This window comes from Mastomys coucha, unplaced genomic scaffold (assembly GCF_008632895.1).
Source record: "Mastomys coucha isolate ucsf_1 unplaced genomic scaffold, UCSF_Mcou_1 pScaffold5, whole genome shotgun sequence".
Taxonomy (NCBI): Eukaryota; Metazoa; Chordata; class Mammalia; order Rodentia; family Muridae; genus Mastomys; species Mastomys coucha.
The window spans coordinates 103,997,803-104,013,031 of NW_022196911.1; the positions used below are offsets into that span (position 1 = coordinate 103,997,803).

Genomic DNA, 15,229 nt, shown 5'->3' on the forward strand with positions numbered 1-15,229 from the left:
AGGAGGAGGAGGAAGAGGAGGAGAAGGAAGAAGAAGAGGAGGAGGAGGAGGAGGAGGAGGAAGAGGAGGAGAAGGAAGAAGAAGAGGAGGAGGAGGAGGAGAAAGAAAAGGAGGGGGGAGGCAGTATGGACTCGAATCCTGACTCACCCAAGTCTGGCTCCGTCTCACTGCCCTGCCTGCTCTCTGCAATGCAATTACAAGAATACTGTTTAGTTCAGGCCTGCTACATGACAGGCTCTCCCCACACCCTGCCGTGAGAAATACCTCTTTTTGTTGTGGGCGGCTTTCCAGAACCAGAGAGAAAGTATTTGCACTTTTTGAGTCCATCATGCCTAGCTCAAAACTAGGTACTCATGAGGGCCCCTGCAAATGCCTGGTAGTAGTGGGGCTACAGTAACCCAGCCTTTGTCCATTGAGGCAGCCCCTGATCCAGATTGGAGGTGCATCCTGGTGGCTTCTCTCAGGAAAAGGCACGGGCAGTGAGTTTTAGCTTGTGTACTCACATCTGTCTTTACCCTACTGCCATCGCTTTGACCCTCTTCACCCTTGCACAGCTTTTCTGTACCCCAAAATCTTCTTGGAGCAGAACAGGTCACTCAGGATCACTGATGGCATTTGTAGGGTCCTCTCATTCAAACAAATAAACAAACAAACAAAAAACCCTTAAGGAGATGGGAGATGGCTCAGGGGTGTTTGCCATGCAATCGTAAATACTGAGTTTGGATCTCCAGATCCCATCCCCTCAGGCTGGCTGGGCATGTTTGTAACTCCAGCCTTGAAAGGCAGAGGATGAGTATCCCCAGAGCAAGCTGGCTAACAGGATTAGCCATAGAAACTGGGCCCCAAGTAGGGCGAGAGATCCTGCCTTGGTGAATAAGGTGGGACAGTGACCGAGCATGAGTACCCAAGTCAGACTTTGGGCCTTCACATAGTGTGTGTGTGTGTGTGTGTGTGTACACTTCCCACTGCCACGCCCCCCACACCATGAGAAAAATGGGGGGTCTCCCCGCCCTGTTCTTGTCTTCTAGTCCAGGCAGTCCTTGAATTCTCAATGTGGCTGAGGATGACCTTGAGTTGGTCCTGTTCCCAGACCCTGGAGTCTGGGTTTTTCCTAGCCATTTGAGTTCAGATTTCCTAGATGTCTCTCCCTTTCTTGCCCAAACTAGGAAGGCCAATTTCCTAGGATTCTCATGGCATTCTCTGTATTGCAACTTAATACCCACAACAAAAACCTATCGCTGAGTACCTCAGCCAGAGTTTTAGTTCAGAAGTCTGATCGCCATTTAAGCCAAAAGCACTGGGGCTTAGTTCACATCACCAGGGGGAGCTGTTTCCATCCATCCATCCATCCATCCATCCATCCATCCATCCATCCATCCATCCAAGCTTCCATATCTCTATCCCCAGGTCATGGCTGTCTCAGCCCCAGAAGAAGGGAGGTCTTCAGCTAGATACATAGCGAACTTGACCTCTCCTCTCCCCACAGGCGGCTACTCAGTCAGTCTAGGGCAATGGCTCTTCTGTGGGCTTCCTGGGCTGAGCCCCTGCAAGATTCCTTCTAGCCTCCTACTTCTGTGCCTGTCCTCCAACTTCCACACTTCACATCCAGCTCCAGCTGGTCAGGGGGCCTCCTTCAGGCTTTGGAAAACATGCTTCTTGGACAACACCTACTTGCCTCCCACAGACCACCGCTCTGGGTTTCAACTCTCGACATTTCTACCTCCGTGACCTCCCAGCTTCAATCCATCTGCTCCACAAGAGGAGGGTGACTCCTAATGAACTGGTCCAACATCTTACCAGACATCAACTTAGGCGGCTCCCAGCCTGCTGGCCACATCTTCAGCACAGCATGCTCTCCAGTGAGACAGAGACACCATGTATGGGTCTCTCCAGTCTTTGCGGCTCCTTGGGTAAAAATCCCATTTGACCTTTGTGGGTGTTATATGATGGTCTAGCATCCATACACCCATTATTTACAGATTAGAAAACAGAGGCTCAGAGAAACAAAGGAACATGTCCAAAGAGAGGAGCAAGATTCAAACACAGGTCTTGCTGACAACCCTCAAGTTCTCTCCCTATTAGCAGGTTCACTTCTTAAGACTCTGGGAAATGTCAGAGCTAGAGGCATCAGGGGCCAAGCCCAGCCTTTTGATGAGTGGGGTGCGCTCTCATTGGAGGGAGCTGCGGAGTGATGTGACCTGGCCGACAGCCTGACAAGACCTTTGTGGCTGCGTGCAGAGACTGGGCAGAGGAATGAAGACACCACAGGCTTCCAGGTGGAGGTGCATGAGTGGGGCTGGGCAGCAGCAGCCCCACACAGAGGAGGAACTGGCTAAGGAAGGAGACAGAAGCTGTGCTCTAGAAGGATCCACAGAACTAGCAAGCATCAGGAAACAGGCTCCGCCCTGTCTCTGCAGCGGCCAGTGCCACACTGGGCTCAAGGCAGAGCCCCTGAATTTTTGATGGAGGCTGATGACAACCCGTGGGAGAAGGAAGGGAGACTCCTCCAGCTGGCAGACAGCTTGCCCCACACCTCATGTGTGAGGCTGCGGTGTGCAAGCCTTTCCCTATCAAGGTGTGTTGGGGGCAGGGGGAGCCAGGCTCAGAGCGTTCCCTAGAAAAGGATTCTGAAGTCTGCGTTCCTGCCACAGTGTCTCTATGGGAGCACGGTCGCCATCAGTCACAGGCCTTCCGAGCCTCTTCACACTACATGTTTGTACACCCGTGGGGGAAAGGACAAAATATAGAGAGGAGGAGAAGGGAGGCTGGAGGAGGGAAGGAAGCGATAAGGAGGAGGGAGACAGAGCAGGGAGGAGGCAGGGAGGGGTATCGGTTCTCAGTCTGATGACTGAACAAGTCAAGGAGGCTTAAGAGGTTAAGGGACCAGCTGATAAGTGTCCAGATGGTCAGTGGCAAAATGGAGACCAAGCCACGGCTCTGCTGACCCTCTGCAATGTTCTCCATGCCCCAGGACCCAGCCATTCTTTATCTGACCTCGTCTCAGGCACTGGAAACCACAACTGGAGATCTGGAGTTGATATTTTTTTGGCTGAGTTTGGCTCTAGGCAGGAGAAAGGATGGGTTCGACCATCCCTAGCTTCACTTCAGATGTTGTCGCTCTGTTGCTGGTTGTCAATGGCCACTCCGTTTCTGCCTTAGCCGTCAAGTGTGAGGTTCTCAGCAGCCATCTGGAGCTCCACTGCCAGAGTGATGAGCTAGCATCTATAAGCTCCACTAAGGGAGGCTCACCTTCATCCATCCCGAGACTCTGGTGGCCAGAAAGCTGACCAGGTAACCTCCCAGCTCAGCTGCAACATCTGGGAGATCTGTTTCTTATGTGAACTTCCAGAGTTCAGGAATTATAGGAAGGGGAAATAAATATGGTAAGACGCTTCAAATGACTACAAGGCGTCAGGCCCAAGGAAGGGCCTTTTACATGTTTCATAGCATGACATTAAAACAACCTCAGGAGCTGATCTCACAACATCCTGACTTATATTGAGAGCATGGGTGACCAGAGAGACTAATTTGTCTAGAGACACACCGCCAACAAGTCTGGCTTAGACTTGAACCCAGATCTTTGTGACTGCTGTGCTATTGGACTGAAGTAGGCAGAAAGGGTTATCTGTAATGAACTGTTTGGGTCTTGCCTCTATCCCGGACAGTCAGGAGGTAAAGGGCTGGCTGCGGGTGAGACAGGCAGACTGACAATTTCTCTACTTGTTCACTTTTCCCTAGGCTGTGTGGAGCTCTGCTGAGCCAAGAAGCTTCTTGAGCTCTCTGGCTCGTTCTCAGAGATGGGGCAGCAATGGAGACGGCAGTGGGGACTAACAAATGGCACCTGAAGCAGGTGTGCAGGTATGCAGGTGTGCAAGTGTACAGGTGTGCAGGTATTCAGGTGTACAGATGTGCAGGTGTGTAAGTGTGCAGGTGTTCAGGTGTATAGGTGTGCAGGTGTACAGATGTGCAGGTATACAGGTATGCAGGTATACAGATGAGCGGGTATACAGGTGTGCAGGTGTACATGTGTGTGGGTATACAGGTGTGCAGGTATGCAAGTATACAGGTATGCAGGTGTACAGATGTGCAGGTATTCAGGTATGCAGGTATACAGATGAGCGGGTATACAGGTGTGCAGGTGTACATGTGTGTGGGTATACAGGTGTGCAGGTATGCAGGTGTGCAGGTATGCAGGTGTACAGGTATGCAGGTGTACAGGTGTTCAGGTATGCAGGTGTGAGTCTGTAATCCCAGCAGTGGGGAAACTGATGAGGAAGACGGTGAGAGGGCCTGGGTCATGTAGTGAGACCACCTTAAGGAACCAGAACAGGTTCGGGATGTAGCTCAGTGGCAGAGTGCTTGCCCAGCATGTGCAAGGCCCTGAGTTCAAACCTCCGTATTGTCAAAAGCTGATCCAGACCAAGCTGGGCATGATGGTGCACATCTGTAATCCAGCCTTGGGAGGCAGAGGCAGGAGGACTAGGGGTTCAAAGCCAACTCTGGTTACAAAGTGAGTTCAGCCTGGGCTACACGAGACTCTGTTTCAAATATCCAATAAACAATAAACATCTGAGATCTTGTGTTACCAGAGAGACCAGGGCTTTGGTCTGCAGGCACTTTTGCATCTGTATGCCCCTACCTGAGAGACTGTGGCTTTGGGGTGGGGTGGGCAGGTTGCAGCTACAGTCAGGATCCAAACCCATGCACCTAGGAGGCCCTCAGGTGAACGCCTGGAAATCCCAAGGAAGGTGTGCAGGGCATGGCTGGGGGGGGGAGGGGCGGGGCGGGGAGACAGCGCTGTCTCTGAGTCGCACAGACCCTTGGGCAGCACCGGAAGGGTCCTCTGCGTATGTTAGAGGCTGTCACCTAGACGGCTCTGCCTTTCTGGCTATCACCCTGATGAATATGCATGGTGGCTGCTTACTGCCCAAGTGGAAGCTGTGCTGGGACAGATCCTAGCAGGGTGGCCACTGTACTTACTCGAGCTCTGTGGTTAGTGACCTTCATCAGTACCATGTGACCTTGGGTAAGTCGCTCTGTTTTGCCTGCTCTGAGTGAGGATTAGGCGCCATCAGCAGTTCCCAGCACTGCTGAGGCCTCGTGCTGGGGTAGCACAGGCAGGCGAGCCTTGCTATTAATAAAGGAAGGAGCTGAGCACTTAAAGCAGATGCCAGGTCACCCCATTAATAGACTCGCCCCACCCCTTGCTTGAGTTCCCTGTGTGTCCCTGAAGGTTAGAGAACTGAACAGGGCTTCTAGCTGGAACCAAGCCTGCCTGCCTCCATCTCCACCGTTATCTGACTAAATGATACTTTCCCTAGACCTGTGGGACCAGTGGGACATGGTGACATCGGAAGACACTTTGAGTGGTCACAGTAGGAGGACGTGCTGCTGGCTTCTAGTGGTTCAAGGCTGGGATATAGTTAAAGATCCTTCAACACAGGGCAGTGACACAATACGGTCACATAGGCCCAAACACTAAGAGCTGAGGTTTGGAAACCCTCAGGGAGCAGCCCGTGGCGATGAGCCTTGGGGCTTGTCAGTAATCATGGGCTCCTGTGAGACTCCATGGAACCTTCCAGCACTGCTGCTTATTATGAATGGAGGTTCATGATGTCAAAAGTCTGAGTCAGCCCTGGCTCCGACTTCCTACAATTTCTTCAGACTTCCTCCTCTTGGACATGGTGCTACCATTGCTCAGCCGGCTATGAAACCTCAGATCTGGGGAGCATCTTCAACTCCTCCTCTTCTCCCTACCCTTCCTTCATGTTCCCAATCTCTGCAGCTGCCATTTGGTCCTGGGGACTCTAGTGTGGCCACCTACCACAGGGTCCAGACGGGCCTCCTACAAATCCTTCACGTAAAGCTACAGGATAAAACACACACTGTCTCTGCCAAGCATGTTTGTTGGGGTGCAGACCCAGCACTTGAGAGGGGGACGTAGCAGGATCAGGGTTCAAGTTCAACTCTGACTACACATCGAGTTTCAGGCCAGCCTGGGCTACATGAGAACTTGTCTCAGAAAAAATAAAAACAAAAAATTATTGGATCCCTTTTCACCCCTGACCCAGGCCCACAAGCAGCAGCAATCTGGGCTGAAAGGGGCCCCCTAACCCTGACCTTGAGCCGCCTTGGGCTACCCTCTTTGGGCTGTCCTCAGCCCACCTTGCCGATCTTTCTCCATCCACATCAGGTTTGGTTGAGCTGTGACTGTGGCTGGACTGTAGTCTCTCCCAGGACACTCCTCGGATTCTATCGGGGAACAAATCAGCACGAAGCGTCAACTGCTCTATTAGGAAGTGTGTCCTGTTTGCAGCAAGGATCCGGGGCCTCCACGGTCTTAAGAGACCAGGTGTTTAGTGAGCTTGTGCCAAATGGATGGATGGATAGATGGACAGACAGATGAATGGGTGAGTGAATGAAGTGTGCCAACAGGCAGGCAGCTTACATTATATTTGTACAGCACAGCTGAGGTGTTCTGCAGGACCCTAAATGCCCTGTATCTCCCCCAGGAGCACTTAGAGCTTTGCTCAACTTGCAAGCTAAGGCTGGAGCTCTAGTAGGTGAGAAGATTCCAGATTAGCTAGACCCTGTGTGTTAGACCAGGAGACAGAAGCAGCAGTCTGTCTTCAACCCAGCGAGTTACTCCAGCTTAGCTGTGCTGGTCTTTGCCTTCTGCATTTCTGAGACCCTGGGTCCTAGGACCAGAGAGGCCCTTTCCCACTCTGCCCTCCTGTGTCTTACATCCTGGGAGTCCTTGGAATCTGAGTTACCTGGGAAGACTAACACAAGAGAGGTCTGTTGTAAGACCTGCGGGTTGCACCATTAAGCCTAGCTGAAAGCCCGTGGCACAGAGTTTCTTTAGAGCCAACTCTGCGGTGGGACCCTTAGGGCATCCCCCGGACGGGGTCCACCAAGATGTACAGCTTTTCCTTACTAGGTCAGCTGGTTTCCAAAAAAAGGCGGGGGAGAGGGGGGAGCTAGTATTTCCTTTAAGAAGAGAGAAAGGAGGGAGCTTGGGATGCAGTTCAGCTGGGCTAGTGTTTGTCCAACACGTGCAAAGCCCTGGGTTCGATCCCCAGAACCTGCATAAATGGGACATGGTGATGCATGTCTGTCTGTAATCCTAGCATTCAGAAGTAGAGGCAAGAGAATCAGGGGTCAAGATCATCTTAAGATATTGAGTTGAACGTCAGCCTGGGCTACATAAGACCCTGGTGAAAGACAGAGCTGAGGGAGGGACAGACAGAAACAGAAGAGATGGAGGCCATCTGGTATTCTCCGTAAGTGTATAGATGAGAGTGGGGACCTCCAAGTAACGGATGTGAATGCCAGCTGCTGAGCGAGGTATGGAAAGAAAAGCTGTCTTTTTCTGTCATGGACTAGCTGTTGGGTGTCCCCAAATTCATAGGATGGTCTTCTAATCTTCAGTGTGGACAGCAGTACATGGAGATGGTGCTTGGGCATGGTGATGGTTTATACATGCTTGCCCCAGGAGTGGCATTATTATAAGGTGTGGCCCTGTTAGCGTAGGTGTGTCACTGTGGGTGTGGGCTTTAAGACGCTCATCCTAACTGCCTGGAAGCCAGTATTCTGCCAGTAGCCTTCAGATGAAGATGTAGATTGTTCAGCTCCATGCCTGCCTGGATGCTGCCATGCTCCCGACTCCATGATAATGGACTGAACCTCTGAACCTGTAAGCCAGCCCCAAGTACATGTCGTCCTTATAAGAGTTGCCTTGGTCATGGTGTCCGTTCACAGCAGTAAAATCCTAACTAAAACAGGCGTGATTAGATTTAGATGAGACCACAAGGAGGGGGGTCTTCATGGTAGCATCAGCTCTCTTAGAAGGGACCGCACCAACAGCCTCCTCCATCTGCTCTGTGAGCGCTCCAGGCAAGTGGCCATCAGTAGATGAAGAAGAGCACCGCACCAGGAAGAACATGACGCAGGAGCCCAGGAGCCCGGGAGCCAGCCTCTGCACCTCTGTCTTCCTTGACCTCCAGAACCATGGGAAGAGAAGGCCTCTTGCTTAAATGGCCATCCTCTCGTATCTTTAACCATCCTTTTGGGTCAGCAGATATGGCAAAGCAGACCCCTCAGCTGCCCTTTCCCAAGCCTCAGCAGTTTACACAAAGGAACCTATAGCTGCTGAAAGCATACTGCCTACACTGAAGCTGAGGTGGGACAGGCAACCCTGACGCAGGAGCTCCGCCCATCTCGAACCTCAGCTCCTCTACCTCTAAAAGGCAGAGAGAATTAATATTTATTTACCTGAAAGCGTTGTCGGTGACTACACACACCTATACGCACATATGGTAAACGGGGACAATTATCAACACCAAGGGGACATGGGACCAGAAGGTGGCACCTTAGAGCAGTAGGGATGGAGGGCCTGGACTTAGCCGGACTGGATGGGCTGTCTCTAGGTTAGTGCAAGATAAAGAAAAACAAACCTAAGAGGCAATGGTCCCGGCACAATCTGGGGCCTTGCAGCTGTTGTGGAAAAGCGATTCGTTATACCCAGACTCTCCAAGTGGTCCGGCTCAGCCCAGAGTGTGGTGTGAAGACCTCCTTCCGACCTCACCAACCATGAAAGAACTGGAGGTGTATGGAGAATACACACCCCTCCCACCCATGGGCTTAGGATAGCTGGATCCTCTGGAGCCGACACCCTAGTTAGCTGCTTCCTTCTCACACGCGGGCCGCAAGGCTAAGTGTTAATCTGTGTGTCACTGTGGGAATGAAGGTTGGGGACACTAGTGACAAAGATTCTGGCCAGCTGACAAAGGTGAATGTCATTAGGATAAAGAATTTGCCCGTCCTTGCTCCTTACGTTCTAGAACTTTCTATCTTCTCCTCTCAGTGTCCAGCCCTCAACTGGCACAAAAGAAACATAAGAGACAGCCCCCACCCCCATGTCAAGACTGTCTTGTTAAGGTTCTGACAGAATTGTGAGTGTGCCGGAGGCGGCTTCATCCATGGATGACATGGTAGAGGGGCAAGGGTGGGGGGGGGGAAGTATGTTGTTCAGGCTCAACCTTGTAGCACGGGGTCTCCTAGGGGTCTGGGCCTCAGGAGCCTGTGTGTGCTTTGGGGTTCATGGTGGGTGTAGAGATGGCTCTACACTTCTGTGCCCAGGATCTTCTTTTCCCTCCATGTCCAAACAGTGCTTTGGGCTCTTGGTGTCTGAGCAGGACACGATCTACACCTTCCACATTCCAAAACGACAAGAAATTAGACAGCGATTCACAGATGATGCCTGGGGCAGAAACGATGTTATTTCCCACTCCGTCCATCCCTGGCCTTGTCCAGAGATAGACAAAGATGAAGGTAGGTTGGGAAGGACAGAAGAGTGACTGGTGGGGACAAGTTAGTCCAGAACACAATGGAAGGAGAGCAATGGAGTCGGAAGTAGAGAGACTTGAGAGGCACACACACACACGACGAGGGAGAAGAGTGTGTTATGCAATCTGTGCACTGGTTGTACATCCTCGCTTCCAAATGCCTCGCTGCCAACCACCCAACCTTAGAGCCAAATACGTGGCTCTATTTTTTTAATGGCAACCCAAAAGCTGCCGGGGAAAGGGCAGGGTAACATGGCAGGAAGAGCTTTGTAGTGATAGAGGCTCAAACCTAGCTGGTTCCTTCCTGCCTGGGCAAGTCCCAGAACTGTTCTTTCTCGCCTGCACAGGAGGGTGAGGCAGTACCTTGAAGGGCAGTGCGAGCCAGCTGGGGAGCACTGTGGACCTCAGACTTCTGACATTTGTCCAGTGGAGAGCCAGGTGGGTGGAGGGAAGCTGGGGCAAGGCCAGCTCTGCTGAAGCTGGGTACAGCAGCTGTCCCTGTCAGGTGTCTCTGTGGACACCTTAGGAGACAGGGTTGGGTTCTGCAGGTCTAACAGGCACAGGAAACGTGCAGGAAATGGAATTGGCTGTTTGGGAGCTGCCAGCAAATCCATCCGACTCCCTGAGCTGCGCTTGAGGCATTTATCCCTGTCTGCTGCAGAAGTCTGTTTTAGCCAAAGGTTTCCTCTTTTCAACTTCTCCTCTTAATTTAGATGTCATCCTTGTGTGTGTGTGTGTGCGCGTGCGCACACGCCAATGTCATGTGTGTTTGCAGATGTCATGTATATGTGTGTTTGCCGATGTCATGTGTATATGCAGATGTCATGTGTGTGTGGGGGGGTGCAAGAGTCATGTGTGTGTGCAGATGTCATGTGTGTGTGTGTGTGTGGTGCAGATGTCATGTGTGTGTGTGCAGATGTCGTGTGTGTGTGTGGTACAGATGTCATGTGTATGTGTGCAGATGTCATGTGTGTGTGGAGGTGCAGATGTCATATGTGTGTGTGCAGATGTCATGTGTGTGTGCAGATGTCATGTGCATGTGGAGATACAGATGTCATATGTGTGTGTAGATGTCATGTGTGTGTGGGGTACATATGTCATGTGGGGGTGGGTGCAGATGTCATGTTTGTGGGGGTTTCTAGAAATCAGGAAGAAATAGTTCATTTTACCCACAAAAGCTAATAAAGTAGCAGTAACCCTCCAAAATACTTCTTGGTGTCCCTCTGGAGTGGCCTGAAGTTAACTGTCCTGACCTGGTCTCAGCCCCTGGCCATGTGCTGGCTGGTGTCACAGGAGGTGTCCGCGGCTCTGGGAGCTGTCGGCTTCCGTGCTGTGTTATGAGAAAAGCTGGCAGTTCCCGCCCAGTTATGGATCTGAGCATTGGACTAGGAATCTTGAACTAACTCTCACAGCCCTGGGTCTCAGGGGGATGCTCTAGTCCTGGTACACTCAGTAGGTACAGCCTGCTCATCCCTCAGAACCCCCCAAGCTTTGGGGAATAACAGAGGCAGCCCAGTTCTTTCCATGAAGTCCCCCAGATGGCTCGCTCTGCCAGGCGAGCCAGCTGCCCTGATCAGCTCGGGGCTCTCTTGATGAACAGAGAGTTCAAACGGCTCGAGGCAGCTGGCAAGATGCTAAGTGCAGCATCAATCCTAATTAGGATGAGGGATTAATAAAGAAGGCATTGCAGTCACCATGCAGGCCGGGCTTGCCTCATCTCAAGTTTCCCTTGGGAAACGGGAAGGTCCCAGCTCCGTGGGTTTCTTGGGGTGGAGGTGGGAGGTGGCATGATTCCCTACACCACACATGGCATGCAGTGGAGCCTGTGAGGTAGAAGGCAGCTCTTGCAGCCCTTGCGCTGTCTATCTAGCTCAGGTGCGGTGGCAGGTAGTGACGTGGGTACATTCTCCAGATGAGAAGTGTAGGCGTTCACGATCTGAGCAACTGCATACCCAAAAATTATGTTTTTTTTTTTTTCAGAAGAAAGGAGGGGTGTCATCGTGGGCCCACTACTTCCTTTGTGAGGTTTGCTTTCCCCCTTAACTATTGATCTCACACCTCTGTCATCTAAAAAACCCGCCCAGAGCTAGCATAAAACTCCGAAGTGCAGAAGCAGCCCCGATCTGGAGTCAGAATTGGGGGACGGAGATGGACAGGAGTCCAGGGTCTGGCGGGGACAGCGGGGAGGCATCGCCAAGTAAAACCTCACAATGCCTCCTTTCAGATGGTTCAAGACGCAGCCAGGAAGGGCTGTCTTTCTAAGACACATTCTGTGGCATCCCCTCCTGTGGCATCCCACCACACTTAAGTAGCTGAAGGGAGGAGGGGAGGGAAGAATTTCCTCAACCTCCCGGGGGGCGGAGTGCACGTGAGAAACGGTGACAGGGAAAGAAAGACGAACCGCTACGCAAGGGTTTTTGAAAAATTAAAGCAATGATCGCCAGCTCCTCTGTTCTGTCCCCTGTCTCGGCCAAAACCAAGCAGCCGATCTGACTACAACCTGGCAAAACCAGACCGCCCCTCCGTAGACACCTGTTAGTTCGAGTTTCACAGTTGGGCGTGAGGGCGCCAGGAGGGCTAAGAAGCCTAATGCACTTCCGGCGTCGGAGGTTTCTGCCTCGCGCTCCTAGAAGCTGTCCCCACAATCCACGGAACCCAATCCTGATCTCTAGATGCATTTCAACATAGCACACCTCTCAAGTCTCTGTATCCTAGGGGGGGTCGCAGAGCCCCGCCCTGCCCTGACAGAGCGACCACGCCCCTCTTGGTCCGCTGTTGACTCTAGGCTCCCCAGTGTGGTTCCTACGGAGGTCTCTTCCCGACTTCGTGCTGGAGGGCAGTGACCCAGGGCTTGCTGCTTCAGCTACGGGAGACGCGGCGTGGCTCCCCTCCTGTCCCCATCGCGTAGGGAGGAGTGAGTCTGTGGTCTCATGGAACACGAGGACGACCGGCTGGAGCTACCTGGCTCCCCCAGACCAGCTTGGGGCCCAACCTGTACCCCGCCCTTACTCCTTCAGTTGGGGGCTTGGAGTGAGCGCCTAGCTGCCCCGGGGCTCCCCGCCCCCGGCCGGCCCCGCCCCAGGATGGCCAGTTCCCATAGCAATCGCACAGACACCGGTTGCCAAGCAACCCCTCCCCCTCCTCCCGCGTCCGCTTTCCCCCCAACCCTAGACTCCTCCCGCCCCCACGCCAGCCTCCACCTCCCCCAGGGGCGCCGGCGAGGCCCCTGGGGATCGCTCCGCTCCCGGGTTGCGCGCGCGTGCGTGAGTTTCTGTGTGTTTCATTGTGTCTGTGCGCGAGGGGGTGTGCGCGTGCGAGCCGAGAGTTTGTGGGATCCGTGTGTTGGGGAGGTCCCCAGCCTGGAGGGACCCGAGGCTGCTGCGCCCGTGTCCACTCGGGAACCCACCCTCCCGGCTTTAGGTTCTTTGTGTCTCGCGTGGAGCCAGCGCCGCGCCCACCCCTCCCCCGGCCCACTCCCCGGGGCAATGTGTGCGTGTTCTGTGCGTGCGCTTGGGGGGTAGGGGTCGTACCTTCGATGCAACACACCCGCCACAGTCCCGAATGGGTGAGGTCGCCGCGCGCGCGGCGGGGCGGGGGCCCGTCGTCCATGGTCAGGTTGGTGCCGTTGCAGATGTGCGCGCTGGAGTACAGCCAGTAGTCGGTGCCGATGGCGATGGCCATGAGCGAGAAGGCGGCGAAGGCTCCGGCCGTGGTCAGCAGCATCTGCAGCCCGCGGTCGCATCGCACCATGGTGGGCGCCTCATAGTCCGCCGCCCGCCGGCCCGGCCCGCCGCGCCCTCCCGCCCTCCTCCCTCGGCGCGCGGCTCCGGGGGCTCCAGGGGCTGGGGGGCCGAGGGCCGGGGGGCGGCGCCGCGCTGCGCGCTCCGACCCCGCGCCCCGGGCGTGCCTGCGCTCCGGCTGCGCGGGGCTCAAACTCCGAGGCGCAGCGGCGAGTGAGGGCTGCGCGGGCTACGCGGGCCGCCGGGCGGGCTGGCGGCGGCAGCGGCGGCGGCGGCGGCCGGGGGCTCCTCCCTCTCGGCCCGCCCTCCCCTCCGCTCTCGGCCCGCGCCCTCCGCGCCTCCACCCACCGCCCGCCGCCCGGCGCGCTCTCTCGGCGCCGCCCCTCCGCCTCGGGCCCCGCGCTCGCTCGCTCGCTCTCCCCCGGCCGGGATTTTCCCTCCCTTCTCTCCCCTCCCTGCGCTCACGCGCGCTCTCTTTTCTCTCCCAGGCTTCATTCACATTATTAAAGCGAAGGAAGCCGAGGAAAAGAAAGATTGGTTCCCTGGAAGGACCCTGGGGAAGCCGCACACCTCTCTTTCCAACCCGGGACAGCCAGGATCTCCTTAGTCCCCGGGATTCTGCAATCTGTGGAATGGGGATTGTGTCCCCTTTCCTCCTTTCCCCACGGCCTTATGCCTGTACCTGGTTATGAAGGTCTAGGCATGGATGCACTGTGAGACTCCTCGGGTTTCCAAAGGCCCCAGATGTGGGTCACAGACTGGAGACATTCTTTATGGGCCAAGCCCGACGAAGATCACCTCCACTCCAACCCAAGCAGCCAAGGGGTTCTAGCAAGCACTGGGAAGCTCTGGATTTCTTCGGATGGGGACTGAGGATGTGACACACTACAGTCACACTTCTGATAGTCCTTTGCTGGTAGAGGCAGGAATGCCCGCAACTGTATTAGTCTTGTAGCCTCCAGCTGTTTCTTCTCCCTGTTCTTCTCTGAACCTTTACTTTTTCTTCAATTGGCTCTTCCTCAGCCTAACCGGCTTCCTCACCTCCCTTTAACCTTGTCAGACTCTGCCTCAGGCCCTCTGACTTTTTCCCTTAATTGCTTTTGGTGCTGGCGGGATCACAAGCTGGATACACTCCTTGCGCCTTGGAGCCAGGCTCCTTCCTCACCACCCAGTTCCCCTCCTCCCCTGCAGGAGGCCTGAGACCCACCCGAGAGCTCAGGTTTTCTTACTTCACACCGCTGTTCTTGTTGCATCCTCGAGGGTTGTCCTGTGGGCTGCTATTCTGAACCCCTGGAAATTGAAGGAGATGCATGGAAAGCTGCTGCCCTTGCAATTTTACCTCCTGGGGCACCTTCCCAGCTTTCCTCAGAGAAAATTAATGACCCCAGCCTTGGAGCACTGTTCTTTTTCTCTGGAGAGTGTGAGCTCCCCCCCCCCCCTTCGTCTAGGATGTATGAGCCATGTGTGGTAGCAGTGTGCAAATGTTTGCCCTGGGAAAATTATCTTTTGCTGGGAGAGGGGAATATAAACAAATAGAAAAAAAATACAGAATAATAAAGAGCGAGGACCAGGCTGACTACCCCAGTCAGCGTTGCTGGCCTTTTCCTCTGCCTTGGGGAGGGGGGTGTCTGTTCTGCTTTCCAAAGTTTCAAAGGACAATAAAAAAAATATTCACTGTCATCTAGGCTGGTATTCTCTACACAGCAGGTGCCCGATACATGACTGAATGGATGGGAAAGCATGGAATGGTTTCTCCTGGCTCAGGACAAGGCTGCTCACCTTGTCCAGGAGCCTCCAAGATGAACTCAAGGTTCTGTGCTCTGAGAGAGGCGATTTTTGATATGTTGGGGAGCAAGTCTTTGTTTCAGAGGTAATCCTTAACAGTGGGCCAACACAAATAAACCTGGTGTCCTGACGGCTGCTCTCTGAGGAAGTGAGGCAGAGAGCCCACACTCAAGCCCTGCAGCTGGAAGCTCCTCTGTGATCCTCAGAGCTCCGTGAAGCAAGGTGTGAAAACCCACATCTGACTTAACCAGCTGCTGGGCTACACAAGCATCCTATACCAGTTACAGCCGTCTCCTAGGATCTTGGAAGAAACCAATGCAGTGACCTAATTGATCTTCCAGGGGGTGAGTGGGGAGT

At 54.0% G+C, this 15,229-nt stretch overlaps 1 protein-coding gene and 1 long non-coding RNA gene across 2 annotated transcripts in view; one reads left to right on the forward strand and one right to left on the reverse strand.

The window, feature by feature from the left end:
* Positions 1-13,322, reverse strand: part of Cacng4 (calcium voltage-gated channel auxiliary subunit gamma 4) — a 59,507-nt gene extending 46,185 nt beyond the window's left edge. Inside the window, exon 1 of the mRNA XM_031350883.1 lies at positions 12,878-13,322. Within this exon, the coding sequence (XP_031206743.1) occupies positions 12,878-13,097 (220 nt within the window). The 5' untranslated portion in view covers positions 13,098-13,322. The remainder of the gene's footprint in view (positions 1-12,877) is intronic.
* Positions 12,494-14,767, forward strand: LOC116076863. Its single transcript, XR_004113113.1, has 2 exons — positions 12,494-12,610; positions 13,576-14,767. It is a non-coding gene; the product is annotated as an uncharacterized LOC116076863 (long non-coding RNA).
* Positions 14,768-15,229: the final 462 nt, after the last annotated feature.